This window comes from Saccostrea cucullata, unplaced genomic scaffold, assembly GCF_032062105.1.
Source record: "Saccostrea cucullata isolate Sc308-1 unplaced genomic scaffold, CSIRO_AGI_Scuc_v1 ctg4222, whole genome shotgun sequence".
Classification (NCBI taxonomy): domain Eukaryota; kingdom Metazoa; phylum Mollusca; class Bivalvia; order Ostreida; family Ostreidae; genus Saccostrea; species Saccostrea cuccullata.
The window spans coordinates 40,954-54,577 of record NW_026919377.1 but is presented as its reverse complement, the minus strand read 5'-3'; the positions used below and the strand labels follow the sequence as shown (position 1 = coordinate 54,577).

General features: G+C 32.3%; 2 protein-coding genes across 2 annotated transcripts in view; both read right to left on the bottom strand.

Annotated features, from left to right (window-relative positions):
• The window catches only part of LOC134230256 (uncharacterized), a 63,412-nt gene that overhangs the window by 8,976 nt on the left and 40,812 nt on the right, over positions 1–13,624 (bottom strand). The gene's annotated exons all lie outside the window — the stretch shown is intronic.
• LOC134230197 (uncharacterized) lies at positions 5,472–8,216 on the bottom strand. Its single transcript, XM_062711971.1, has 4 exons — positions 7,737–8,216; positions 6,884–7,010; positions 6,530–6,694; positions 5,472–6,294 (listed from the first exon to the last, which is right to left on the bottom strand). The coding sequence occupies exons 1-4, from the start codon at positions 8,134–8,136 to the stop codon at positions 5,472–5,474; spliced, it is 1,515 nt and encodes a 504-aa protein (XP_062567955.1). The 5' UTR covers positions 8,137–8,216.

Genomic DNA, 13,624 nt, shown 5'->3' with positions numbered 1-13,624 from the left:
AATTTTTTGAAAATCTTGTTAAATTACATGTACCTGAAAAATAATTTTTAAAAAAGAAAAAAAAACATCGTTGAAATTTCCTGTTAGGGTAGTCCGATCCTCAGGTTATTAAATTAGCAGTTACTCATAAAAAAATATCCCTGAAAGAGATGTTCACAAAGTTACGTAAATTTATCCACTGGATTTCTTAAAAGTTAAAAATTAAAGTTAATTATATTATATAGGAAAAATGTTAAATCTCCATTATTTTTGCAGAAAAAGCGAATTGGAATATCAGTAATGCATTTTCTAATTGCAATTGGATCAACTAATATATTTGAGGTTAAAAAACGATAGGTATTTAGGCATTCAGAGAAATTGCTATGAATTTTTAATACTGATTTGGTATTTTTGTCTTCGATTTATCTTCTATTTCTATCATATATTCTATAATACATAGTGTAAAAGACTTTTGCTATCACTGCAAGATACCACAAATCACTTTATAAATCATTTCATGCTAATAAGCATTAGTATATCTAAGGCTGGATTCAAGAATCTTCTTTCTCTAGAACTGTATTCATTTTTTCCCTTCTATAGGGTATAAAAGTAAACTTTTATAAGACCTTCTCCAAGACATCTAAAAACCTTGAATCTTTATAAAGATGAATAAAATGAAAATTGTTGCATGAAAAATTTCACTTTCAAGCTTCATTTTGATGCATTTCAAATAAAATATAATTTTTGGAGTTATCCTTCCTGTCGGAGGATCGGATATCCTTGAAGGGTTGGGTGTCTAACTTTTTCAGAACTACATTTAACCACATTACGCCGATAGACTCAGATGCAGCCCATGGAAAGGGGGTGGGGCTTCAATGGAAATTTTCAAAAGTAAAAAGTATTGTTTAGACAATAAGTAACCCTTCCCCCTCCCTGATGTTACGTGCCTGCTTATCATTTTGTTTATTAACAAGCATGTTACCTCTATCACGTCCTTTACAGTTATCCCCCTTGAAGCCCATTCCACGACATACTTCATTATACGTGTTGAATTTCTGGAGGAAATCTTTTGTTCCAGATTCTGCATTCGCTCTAGATAGCAGGAAATGTACAAGAATCAGTTTCAAAAACGGGAATCTGTTAAAATAAAAATACCCAAACTCATCAGTGGTTGAATAAAATTGTTCAATATAAAAAGGTTCAAGTCATGTTCATGGACTTAAAATACCATTCAAATCAAAATAGACAGTGTATATTAATTGACAATGTCAGAATATAAGAAAGTGCGACTCACGTGTACATAGCTTCGCAAATAGATTTCCCCTGTTGATAATGTATTCAATGAAATCTGAATTACTATTTATATATTGTATATAAATGAATTAAAATGTAATATTAGCTGAAGTATATCAGCATGTATTGATTTTGACTGTCATGATATATTATTTCGGTAATTTGAAATGCTATAAATCACATCAATTTATATAAATCTGTTTATTTGTTACAAAATATTCACTCACTTATTGTAAATATATAAATACACTATAAAACGAAGCATGAAAAAAAAAACAAAGAAACGTTTCTTTTATATTTCTTTTATTAAGAAACTCTTTTTATATTTAGATGTAACCGTATTGAAATATACACATATTATATGTATTATGTACATCGATATGCAGCTTCTGTCTTCGATATAAAATTTCCAATTGCATAATTTTAACATTTCATAGTCAGGGAAACAAAGCAAAGGACGGGTACTAGAACGATGAAATTCAGATATAATATACACTATATAAATACAAGATCGGAAGAAGGAATTGGGTATTTTTGACAAGAAATTGGTGCTTGTATGTTCAGATTGATCTGGTTTACTTAGGAAAATGAAACATTTACCCGTCAAACGTATTTCGATTTACTTTAAACATATTTTATTGAATAATTCAATACGGATTGGGCTAGCTTTATATATCTGAAAATGATTTTACTATTTAAACATGTTAATCTCTTATACAATAAAGCAAAAGGAAAACACGAAAGTATATAGGTTGTAATCTGGAATTAAAAAAAAAAAATACCACAGAGTTTTTTTTTATGAAAATGGAATAGTAATGGTTTGTTATATGAAAAATATCAATATTTACCTCTGTCAATATTGATATTTTTTGGAGGATAATAAACCATATTCACCATCATACTGTTTGCTTAAATAATTTCTTTAATTTGTTATTCCAGATTAAATAAGATGATATCTCAGAACTATAGGGCCTATAGAAGAAAGAAATGTATGCATTCGATGTAATAAAGAAATGTCCAATTCGTTTGAATGAATTTATTTTGTCATAACAAAACAAAAGCTACCAAAATTTCTATTCCTTAATTAGTATCATGGCAGGTTTAAGAATTCTCAAAACGAATTCAACTGTACCAATGTATTATAAACTGTTATCTGTTAAATTTATGGCAATAAACAACAAAGCTTTATGACTTACAAAATGGTCTGAACTTTTCAATAATTAACTTCCCTAATTATACAGCAATATACCTTCATCACATGCATATGGGGTTTATAGCTCTTAGTTCATTCGATACGCAAGAGCTTGGTCTATGTATTAGTATAAACAATTTTAAGACGAGATCAGTTATTGACAAACAAGTTGCTGAAACAAGAATAACAATAGTCTCGTTTAAAATCATTATTTCGCAAGTTTTTGCGTCGATCCAATGACCTTGTCAGCAAACGCAATTTATAATGAAGTCAAATGTTGACCTTTTCCATACTAATTGTTAGGTCGTTATACAGACAGAATTGTCTATGGATTTCCCGGTAATGACTAGGAGCACACGGTGGGTGTGATTGGTTGGCAGGGGATACTCACTCCTCCATGGCACCTGATCCCATCTCTGATGTTTTGGAGGTCTGTGTTTGCTCCGCCCCAATTTTGTTTTGTTATTGGACTTTTGATCTTAGATACAGTACGTTATATTTTATGATTATTATTGGAATCATTGATCAGTAACATCCCCCCACCCCCCCCCCCCCCCCCCCCGACGAAAAATTTCTCGTTATCAAATTTAATGAGAATAGGAATATTCATTTTCTTTAATGCATCAGATGAACAGAGGAATGCTTTAACACTGAAAGTCAACATAAAATAATTCTAAATATATGTGCAATAAAGTTAAGATATACTTAAGCCACCTCTTCCGGCCGCCTAAGTTTTGCTAAGATTGCCAGATCTTAGCATGTGTCTAGTTACGGTCTTAAGTTTTAGACTGTATTTAAGTCCTAATTAAGCACGGTCTTAAACTTAAGTAGCCTTTATGTTACGATCCCATACTCTATTTAATCATAGAGGCCTGCAAATATAGCGAGAGCTCGAACAAATATGGCGGACAAAATCTTTTTACAAATCGTGTTCAACTTTAAGGATCAATTTATGTAAAACAATTTTAGACATGTGCCATGACGTACAGTTACTACTAGAATTTGGCCTTGCATTAAATTGTGGAATCATATGAGTCAATGGGGTTCTGTTTGTGAATTTTATGAAGTTACATATTTCTAGAAACTTTACTGAAAAAAGTCTCTATTCGCCATGAAAGATAATTACTGTGCATAGGATTAACATGTATACTAATGCTAATATTGTTCATTACTAGCAGAGAAATCGAAGAACATCGAACCTTAATTAAAAATCATGATTCCAGTGTTTTCTGCTCTGCTAATTCTTCTCGTGCCATGAATATGTTCTGTCCTTATGTCTTCTTTCAAACTTTGTGTTTTTAGTTCAGTTGTATAATAACTATTCAAGATACTGTAGACTGGCAAATAATCACAATGGTTTTACATTCGCTATGTTCGCGATTTATCATGTTTCCGCTTAATTGTGAATTTGAATTCGATTTGAATGAGAATACTTTAATAATATATTCTATTCAAGATCTTCATATGCTGATACATTTGTATGAGAGCTTTTTAATTGCATCAACAGCGTTTGATTTTGAACTTTCTCTTGACCTTGATGTCACTTTTCATAAATAGGTGTTTATATCAGTCTCAAAGAAACAATTCAAAATATTTTCATCAAACCTTATTCTTTTTATGCAAAAACGTACTGGAATGAGCTATTCAGCCTCATCAGGATTTTATAATTTTTTGTACATTGACTTCCCTTTTCGCAATTAAATGACTCTTAAAGCTGAGTTTCTAATATATTACATGTATTGTAGATATTTTATCAAACCTGAATGATTTGCTAAAACATAAAAATAAAAGTATTTCAACTTAATGGACATTTATAAGCCTTGACCTTTCCTTTAACCTTGACCTCACTTTTCTCAATGTTGTATTCAGCTCAGTTTTTAAGAAATGAGTTGCTTGGGATTTTTCGTTTTAAACATGTTCAATAAGGTTATCAAGGTTTTGATCCTGATGGATTTAATTTACAAGTATATCAGAAATAGAGTGTTTTATCTTTTCTGTCCTTATGTCTTAATTCTTTCTACCTTTGTTAATCACATCATTTTTCATCGATAAAAAAGAAAACTATACAACGCAAGCATATAAATTTATTTATTGCCATTCCTTTCAGATTATGACAATATAAAACCCGAAAACGACGACCAAGGAGCATAAGCAAATTCCCCTTCTGTTCCATATGTTTTTATCCAGACCTTGTCATTTTTCTTCATTTTTATAATTGCTTTGGCGGATCCTGAAGAGAAAGTCTTACTCCCATTCTTTCCGTCTGCACAGTTGTATCCAAGGATATTATCAGTATCATTCAGAACAATATTTGTATTAAACCTCTTCCCAGCTGTTGTCAGAATGGTCCATGTAAACGAATAGATCCCATTTATGGAATAACCTACCATTACATGTAAAATTATCACCAACCTTACCTATTTTTAGACAAAATGTAGAAAAAATTATAATTAGCCAACGTCTGTAAATAAATGTTTGAATATGTCCTTTGTACAAGGTGTTTGATTATTACTATTGTTTAAGACAATGTCTCATGAACAATTAATATTGACTTCTTATTTTGAATCTACATCTCTTTTAGCTGTACATTACATTTAATTATTCATGCATTAACGAACTCTACATGTTTTATCTTTGATTGTATCATTTTATGTAATATGTTATTTGAAATTAGAAGGCCCCGGGGAAGAATAGTACCTTGTACTAATCGGGTAACCTTCTCTAAATAAAGCATTATTATTATTATTATTATTATTATTATTATTATTATTATTATTATCCCTGGGGAATTTCCCCGTTTTACCATTATAGGCGGATCCAGAATTTTCAGTAACTGTTCCAAATACAACAACGACATTATTTCCGAGGTTTCGCACTTCACTTGACATTTGGGCATGAAATGAGATTATATCTATTGGAAGAAAAAATGCAATTGCGAATGATCACGTAATTACGTTATTCAATTTTACCTACAGTTTTTTTAACAACATTCTTTTTTAGAAGAAATTCATTCTTTTTGAGTATACAAAACAAAATCACAATGCGAAAACCTGCATACTGCCATTTGACCAAGCATTTGGACATAAAATGGGGAAGACAGATTCTTTTTCAATTCATAATTTCCATTGACAATTGCACATGATGAACTTTTTGACATAGCAACCTGAGATGTTTCATTTCTAGAACTGTAAGGGCATTTAATTTCAACAAGTCCTTTTCTACAACACTTGCATTCAGAAATGCCATCAGGGGATGCAGCGAAGAAAGGGAAATCTTTGTAAACATAGATTCCTGTCTCTGAACACTTAAATGAAGGATGACAACTTGTCATGTAATCAGCATATTTCTCTCGAGCAACAGATTCATTTCGTTTTCCATATTCGACTGATTTTGAGGTGAAATGATACTGACCCATAATACTTCTTACAATGTAGTTGTCTGCTTTGTTACCTCTGTAGTGATAGGCATTGAAGAAGTTTGAAGCAGTCAGTCTACCTTTTCTCTGGTACTGCCACATAAGGTTAATGGATTGCCCTTTTGTGAATTCATTTACTTTTTTAACATAAGAATCGTCTACTTTTAAATTTTCTTGACCATGTATAGAAATTAGATCAATAATATTTTTAGGTGTGTCCTCAATACCCATAGATACATCATTTCCATCATCAGAATCCGAAAGTGTATACAAGGCCACTGCTGGTGTATTGCTTTTTTTAAGTACTTGAATAATATTCTTCTCTAAAGACTTTAAATCCAAATCTGATGGCTGAAGTGGCAAATATCCAGAATCTTCCGACGGTCGTGGTCTATCTGGTACGCTCGTGTCAATCCTATAATATTAGAAATATCAAATTTAAGTAATGTTTAAAATGCTTAGATAATGCACATTGTATCTACATATATTCCAAAATGGTTATAAGATTGTGAGGGAGAGATTTTGACTTATTTTAAAATATACCAGTACATAAACCAAATATTAACTCAATGTTCTATTGTATATCAATATTATCATACATCCACAAAACAGCATTCTTTGATGAGAACCCAGTACAGTATGGTCAATACCTGATATCCAAGTCATGAACAGCTACTGGCCTGCATACTTTTCTTGGTTTATTCCAGTATGCTGCGGTATCTGTGACACCAATGGTACCTCGGTCTTCCATCGATGTGACGTGATCAATAATGCCAAATAGGAGGGCAGCAACATGTTTGCAGGACCCATCCCCTCTGTTTAAAATTTTTTTTATAATTATATTTTTGTATAGAATAAAAATTATTAAGTTAACTTCAAATTTGCTTATTTTCACATTTTTAATATTCACAAAAAACTTCAGCAGGAGTCTCTTAAAATTCTAATCAAACTTTAAGCACAATCAAGAAGATTTATTTCAAAAATGAGAAGAAATTGAAACTTACGCAACACACGTGCATTCTGCTGAAAATATATGTCCTGACTTTTCAACCAGAATCCATGGAATATAGGGATCATTCGACTGCCTTGTTTCAGGAACACACTTTCCTTTAATGAAACACATGTCTTCACCTAAATTTAAATAGTAAACAAAGTTTTAAAAAACATTCTTATTTGCTATTATTCTAAATAAATAAAACTTAGGAATTGAGTTATAGTGTAACTTGAAGTGCCTGTGATAAATATTGGTTTGTTACTTAAATGCACAAAATTTTTTTTTAAAGAAAGCTATCTCATATACATGCAACCCAGGCACAAATCCAGGAATAGAAGTGAGGGGGGGGGGCACCAAAAGTAGGCAAGAGGTCTGGGGGCCGCCTTAATTGAGGAACCCAGTGGGTCCAGGGCAAAGCCCTGGTGGGGGCTCAGGAGGCAAAACCCCCGGAAGCTCCTGGATTCTAAAGATTTTATAGGGTAAAAATGAGGTTTACCAAGTATACATATTTACATTTTCTAGACGAAACTGTGATTTAAGTTAATTTTGACAATGCAGGTGCGCCCCCCTTAAATCTGCCACTGCAACCTGGTGACAGCAGATGGTTAAATGGCGGTGTGACATGCATGGCATGTGAAAGTACGTGGACATGGATGGAATTATGATGATGATGACTTACTATGAGCATGTTGATGTTGAAACATGTAGCAAAAGATTTCAGTACAAAAATGCTTGATTTTTATAACCAACAGCTGATCAAGTCAATTATGCAAGTCCTAATGTCAAATTCTAAAAAAAGGTCAGATTTTGAAACGATCTGATTAGAATACAGATCTCTACATCATGTACATAGCGCAACCTACCTAAGATAGCCATTACGACATCATATATGTGTCCAGAGCAATGAAGCTTATATCCACTGTCGGATTTCCTATTACGTAATCGCTCTACAGACCAGCCACAGTAGTTTTGTAGAAACGACGACACGTCAAATGCATCTATAGATGGAATAATGGCCAGATTTGGAGTCCAAGCGATGCTATTATCATATGGGTGTGGATATGTTTTTCCACGGACCGTTCTTCTTCTAATGGAGGCCTGATTATCAACATCATTGTGACCGATATCTGGCAAATTTAACGCCTCTGCTCCCTCGCATAAATCAACTAAGTCTTTCTTATTTCTATTTGAAAAAGGAATACCTTTTGATTTCAATATAGTCTTTAGATCGGCGCACTGTAAATGCTGATAATTCGTCGCCATCACAGCTAAAATTTTGTCCCAGGGGACACGACTAAACGCGCCTCTAAACTGAAGAGCGCCGTAATGGAAATATGTAGTATTCTAAACTAAACTAGTGCTAATTGTAACGGGGACCGTTACAGATGTTCCCCAAACGCTCCCCAACTCCCTTTTGGTGCCATATTCCCTGTAATCTCTATTAAATAAGAAATACTTAATGGAATTTAAACTTATCAAGGTCTTCCCAAAAGAATACAAAATATATTTAAATTTAAGCATTGTACGCTTGTTCATGTGCGTAACAGCCATATTATCTTGTCTACACTATCTATATATTTTAATATACTTGATATCAAAGATGTTATCCAAAAGTATTAAAAAATACACTAATTCGAGTGTATTTTTAATTTTACTCATTTCACGTGCACGCACGTGCAAGCAAAGGCATGATGAATACACCTTCTTGTAGGAGTCCCTTATATTTATCTATGTTCTAAATCCCATTCTGTTTGGTTAAAAAACAAGGGAGTTATAGCCATTTGAAGTTTCAGCCAATCAGATTGCAGCACACATGCATGCGCGTGATTTCATGATTTTTTTTATCTTAATCGTATTGAAGGATATCTTAATGAATGACTATATTTAAAATTCCAAACATTTCGTCAAAAAACAAAATAAATATAGCCATTTAAAGTTTCAGCCAATCAAATTGCAGCACACGTGCATGCGCGTGATTTCATGATTTTCTTTCTATATCGTATTGTAGGATATCCTACTGCATGACCATGTTTTAAATTTCAAAACATTTCGTCAAAAAACAAAGGAGATATAGCCATTTAAAGTTTCGGCCAATCAGATTGCAGCACGCACGCATGCGCATGCTTTCATGAAAATTTTTATATATCATGCTGTAGATCTTCATAATTTAAGACTTTGTTCAAAATTTCAAAAGATTATGACAAGAAACATGAAAAATATTGAGACTAGTTTCAGCCAATCAGAGCGAAGCGCACGTGTATGCGCGTGAGATCTTGCTATTTTGACCATGTCATCATGTCTATACTACTAATATATCCTTATATTATGAGTTTCAAAGCATTTCATCAAGAAATAGAAAAGTTGCGGCTATATCTATTATATTAGTCATTTCACGTGTTGCACGTGCGCGCTCTTGCAAGCACGTGCGCGAGGAACATGTCATTATGCATATACAACTAATATATACTTATATTATGAGTTTCAAAGCATATAGTCAAAAAATGGAAAAGTTACGGTTATATCTATTATACTGGTCATTTCACGTGTTGCACGTGCACGCTCTTGCAAGCACGTGCGCGGAAAATGACCTTGATTCCGCAAATCTACATAACATGTCTACTAACCCTAAAAAGGTTTTACCTACTTCGGATGAACAGTTTACAAGATCACTCGCGGACAAAAAAGTACCCAGGAAGAAGAAGAAAAATAATAATAACTAGATGCGTTCTTGTTGCTAAAGCAACAAGCGGTCTTCCGACCGACTTTTCGTAAGAGTTCTATGCTGCGTCATCCCATGAAATAGATTTCAGAATGTATTTTTTTGTTTACGTTTATTCACAGCAGTCTCTCAACATACATCATGATAATTACAGGTATTCCTCAAAATATCTCAGAAAATAGCTTTTAAAAATCGGTAAAATATTCCATACGTGTTATAAATGAGATAAAAGTCATTTGCAACTGAAAAAAGACATAAACAAAGAGATATTTTTAAACGCCTCCGGCGGGATTCGAAACCTCGACAGTAGGACAAAGTTTAGTTCGGTCATATCTTCTCAATATATGCACGCATCAAGATACTGAACATATATTTAGAGTTCTCATACGGCACTCTATTAACCCCGTAAATCCTAAAGAAAAATATCAAAAAACAAAAAAGTTGAAAAATGGGACTTTTTGAAGTCACTTCCGTTTGCGACCGGAAGTGCCGACAACGAAAAATAAAGGTCGTTCACCATAACGGAGTTCGATGTTCTATCACCTCAGTGAGTTTCACTTTGATATCTTAAGCCGTTCTCGAGAAAACTTTTGGACAAAATGCCATTTTAAAAATACAAAAATCCCCAAAAATCGCGAACAAAAGTGAATTTTGAAAAAATGAAAAACACGTCTGGAGATATTCACATAATGCACTATCCCTGTCAAAATATTTGAAATCCGTTCACGCATAGCTGAGATATCGGCTGTACTATGAAGAAAGAATAATAATAATAATAATAGAAAACAGAAGAAAAACAATAAGGTCTTCCGAAGGAAGTCGGAAGACCTTAATAAAAAACAGAGTAAAAACAATATGTTCCCCAACTTCGTTTGGGGAACATAATTAAGCTCTTTTCAGACGATCGACTTAAATATTAAACTCAGCAATTTTGAAAACATCCAATTAAAAAATAGCCAGACAATTTGCTCTATTTAATTGAGACTCATTTTATTCAAGTGATAGATTATGAATACAATCACTCTTAATTCATGCATCAGGCACGTACTATCGATTTTGAAAGTATGTGGCATTACTCAGATAGACATAACTTCAGAGGCGAAAAAGGAGAGACAGCTTATAAAAAAATAAGTTTAACAGTTAAAAATTATGTTTGGAAAAAAGTGACCCTCCCACTCCTTGATGCTACGTGCCTGTTCATCATTTTGTTTATTGACAAACAAGTTACCTCTTTCACATCCTTTGCTGGAATTTCTCTTGAAACCCATTCCTCGACAAACTTTATTATACGTATTGAATTTCTTGAGAAAATCTTTTGTGTCAGCTTCTGCATTTACTCCAGATAGCAGGAAAGTGACAAGGATCAGCTTCAAAAACTGTAATCTGTTAAAATATTGATGTATGTACTCAAACTCATAAGTGATTTAACAAAATTGTTCAATATCAAAAAGGTTAGTTTCGCAAATCAATTAATAATGAACTTCAAATACTCACATGTACATTGTTTTTCAAATAGATTTCCTCTATAGAATGTACAAGGTATTTGCATTTAATCAGATTTCAAATAGTATATTTATATATTTTAGTACATACATTTAGGTCATTAAAATGTAATATTAGTTGAAAAATATATATTGATTTTGACTAACATGATATATTATTTCAATGACTTCTACTTATATAAACTTTCTAATCATTTATTTCTTTTTTAACACAATGTTCACTCGGTTATTGTAAATAACATTACAGAGTAAATAATTGTAAAATAATCTAAGAGACACATTTAATTTTTATTGAGAAACTCTATTCAGGTTTAAAGGTGACTGTGTATTTAAATATACACATATTTTATATATCCTCTTTCCATACATGCTTCCAAAATAAAACAAACTCACATGTGTGTTGAAAAGGTTTATTGATTAAATTATGATAATATTTTGATAAGATCAAATCATAATATCGTACAAACTATACAGTTCAAGAATGATAAAATGGATTTTACAATGTAGGCCGGTATATGCAAATTATAAGAGAAGTTACAGTAGTGCAAAAATAGGATTTGTCATTTGAATGTAAATTAAGAGGCATTCGTAATCAGCTATTATGTCACACATTTAATACAACTAGAGGAATTGTGAGCGATGAGCTCACTAAATAATACCCCCCGCCTCCATATGGTTATAATGGCAAAGTCCATGTTTTGCTGTAGCCGGTAAACCCAAAATATGTGTCGGATCAAAAAATAAAATAGGAGGTGCACAATGGTAATATGTATTAAAGATTCTGTGAAAGTTTCATCAAATTCCATTCAGTGGTTTGAGAGGAGTTGCGGATAAGAGATGGGTACCCCAAAGCGTAACAGACGGACGGAAGGACGGCTGGACAGACGGACGGACGGACGGACGGAATTAACGATTACTATATACTCTCCCGCTTTTCAAGCGGAAGGTATAACTATTAGAATAATAGTAAAATTACAGGAAAAAATTATGCTTTAAATCCACAAAATTGTATCACATAATGAATTCCATAAAGTATGAAGCATGCACCAAAAGCTATAAATGATAAGTTTATTTACCGGTACACAAAATTACATGTATTATATATTCCGGTGTGCGGTTGGTATATTTGATATTAAAATCCACCCATCTCTAGTGTCAATTCGACAATCTTTTTAAAATACGGATTGAAAGTTATCTCAAGCATTAATTTGTGCACACTTGTGAGAGAAATTGAGATTCAACCTTTCTTGAAAGCCACCACAATCAGTGTTTGCTATGTTCAAAATGTAATCTCCGTGTGTGTTCGCATTACTGAACACATTGGCAGAAAATTAAAACATGTAATCTTATGAAATCCAGGGCAAATATGGCTGAAAATATGACGGAATATCATTTTATATTTTACATTATATATATATAAACTCTATGTAATAGTGATATACCACTTTTAAAGCGGAATTTATGTTTCCCCTAACCCTGCTTATTAAAAAATAGTATCCAAAATTATCGATTTATCATTTATTTATTTTTGGTGATACAGATTACATGTATTAATAAGCAATGTGATTGTTTTGTGCCTTGTCATGAGTATTACTAGGGCATATATATGGTTTGTCTCATGTTTTGTTCCTAAATTCTTCAATCCTTCTGCCTCAATCACTTTCAGATAATTGTGTTCAGCCGAGTTGCAAGGAAAGTATTAATTATGAATTTTAACAAGCTTCATATTTAAGATGTTTTTTATCAAACTGTAAAAATTGATGAGAGCTATTCAACTGTGTAATTTTTTTTTTTTTACTAAAAATTGACTCTGACCTGGTTTTCTCATTTTCATGTTTAGCTTAGTTTGAGAAAAACATTTTTTTTTATCAAACTTAATATACTGATACATTTTAGAGGGTGCTTTTTTATTGTTTAACTTGTTACAATTGTCTTAAACATCAATAGCATACTCAGTCTGGATTTGTTTTAGTCAGATCCATTTGTTTACACACATTCCTTTAATTTCTCTGACTTTCATTTCATCATGTTCAATTCTTGTGATTCATTGTATCAATATGTATACACAAAATATAGGCGTTGGAATCCAGGGGTTGGAGCTGGGCATATCCCTTTCTGCAAAGATAGACATTTACATTACCTGGTAAAACTTCTTATACACGTCACTATCTTTTTAAAGAAAATCTAATTATATATATGAAAGATGATACTGGCAAATATTCATGTTCGCTTGTCAACACGTTTCGTAGCTGCAGAAACTGCAGTTAGGGTAAGTCACTCCTCAAATTTGTTATATCAAGGAATTTTTGGGAAGTATATTTTGGATAAGTACTCATATAGTATTATTCAAAATCGCAGATAGGGGTCAGTGTGCATCTTACTGATCTATGGTTCAATTAAGTTGACTTTTTTGCACTTAAATTTTAACTCTTTGATTTATTACTTTATCTCTAATTTTAATTTATCAGATGTAACTACGTTAATAAATTTAATCTTATTTTACATAAAATAGTTTGAATAATATTTATCG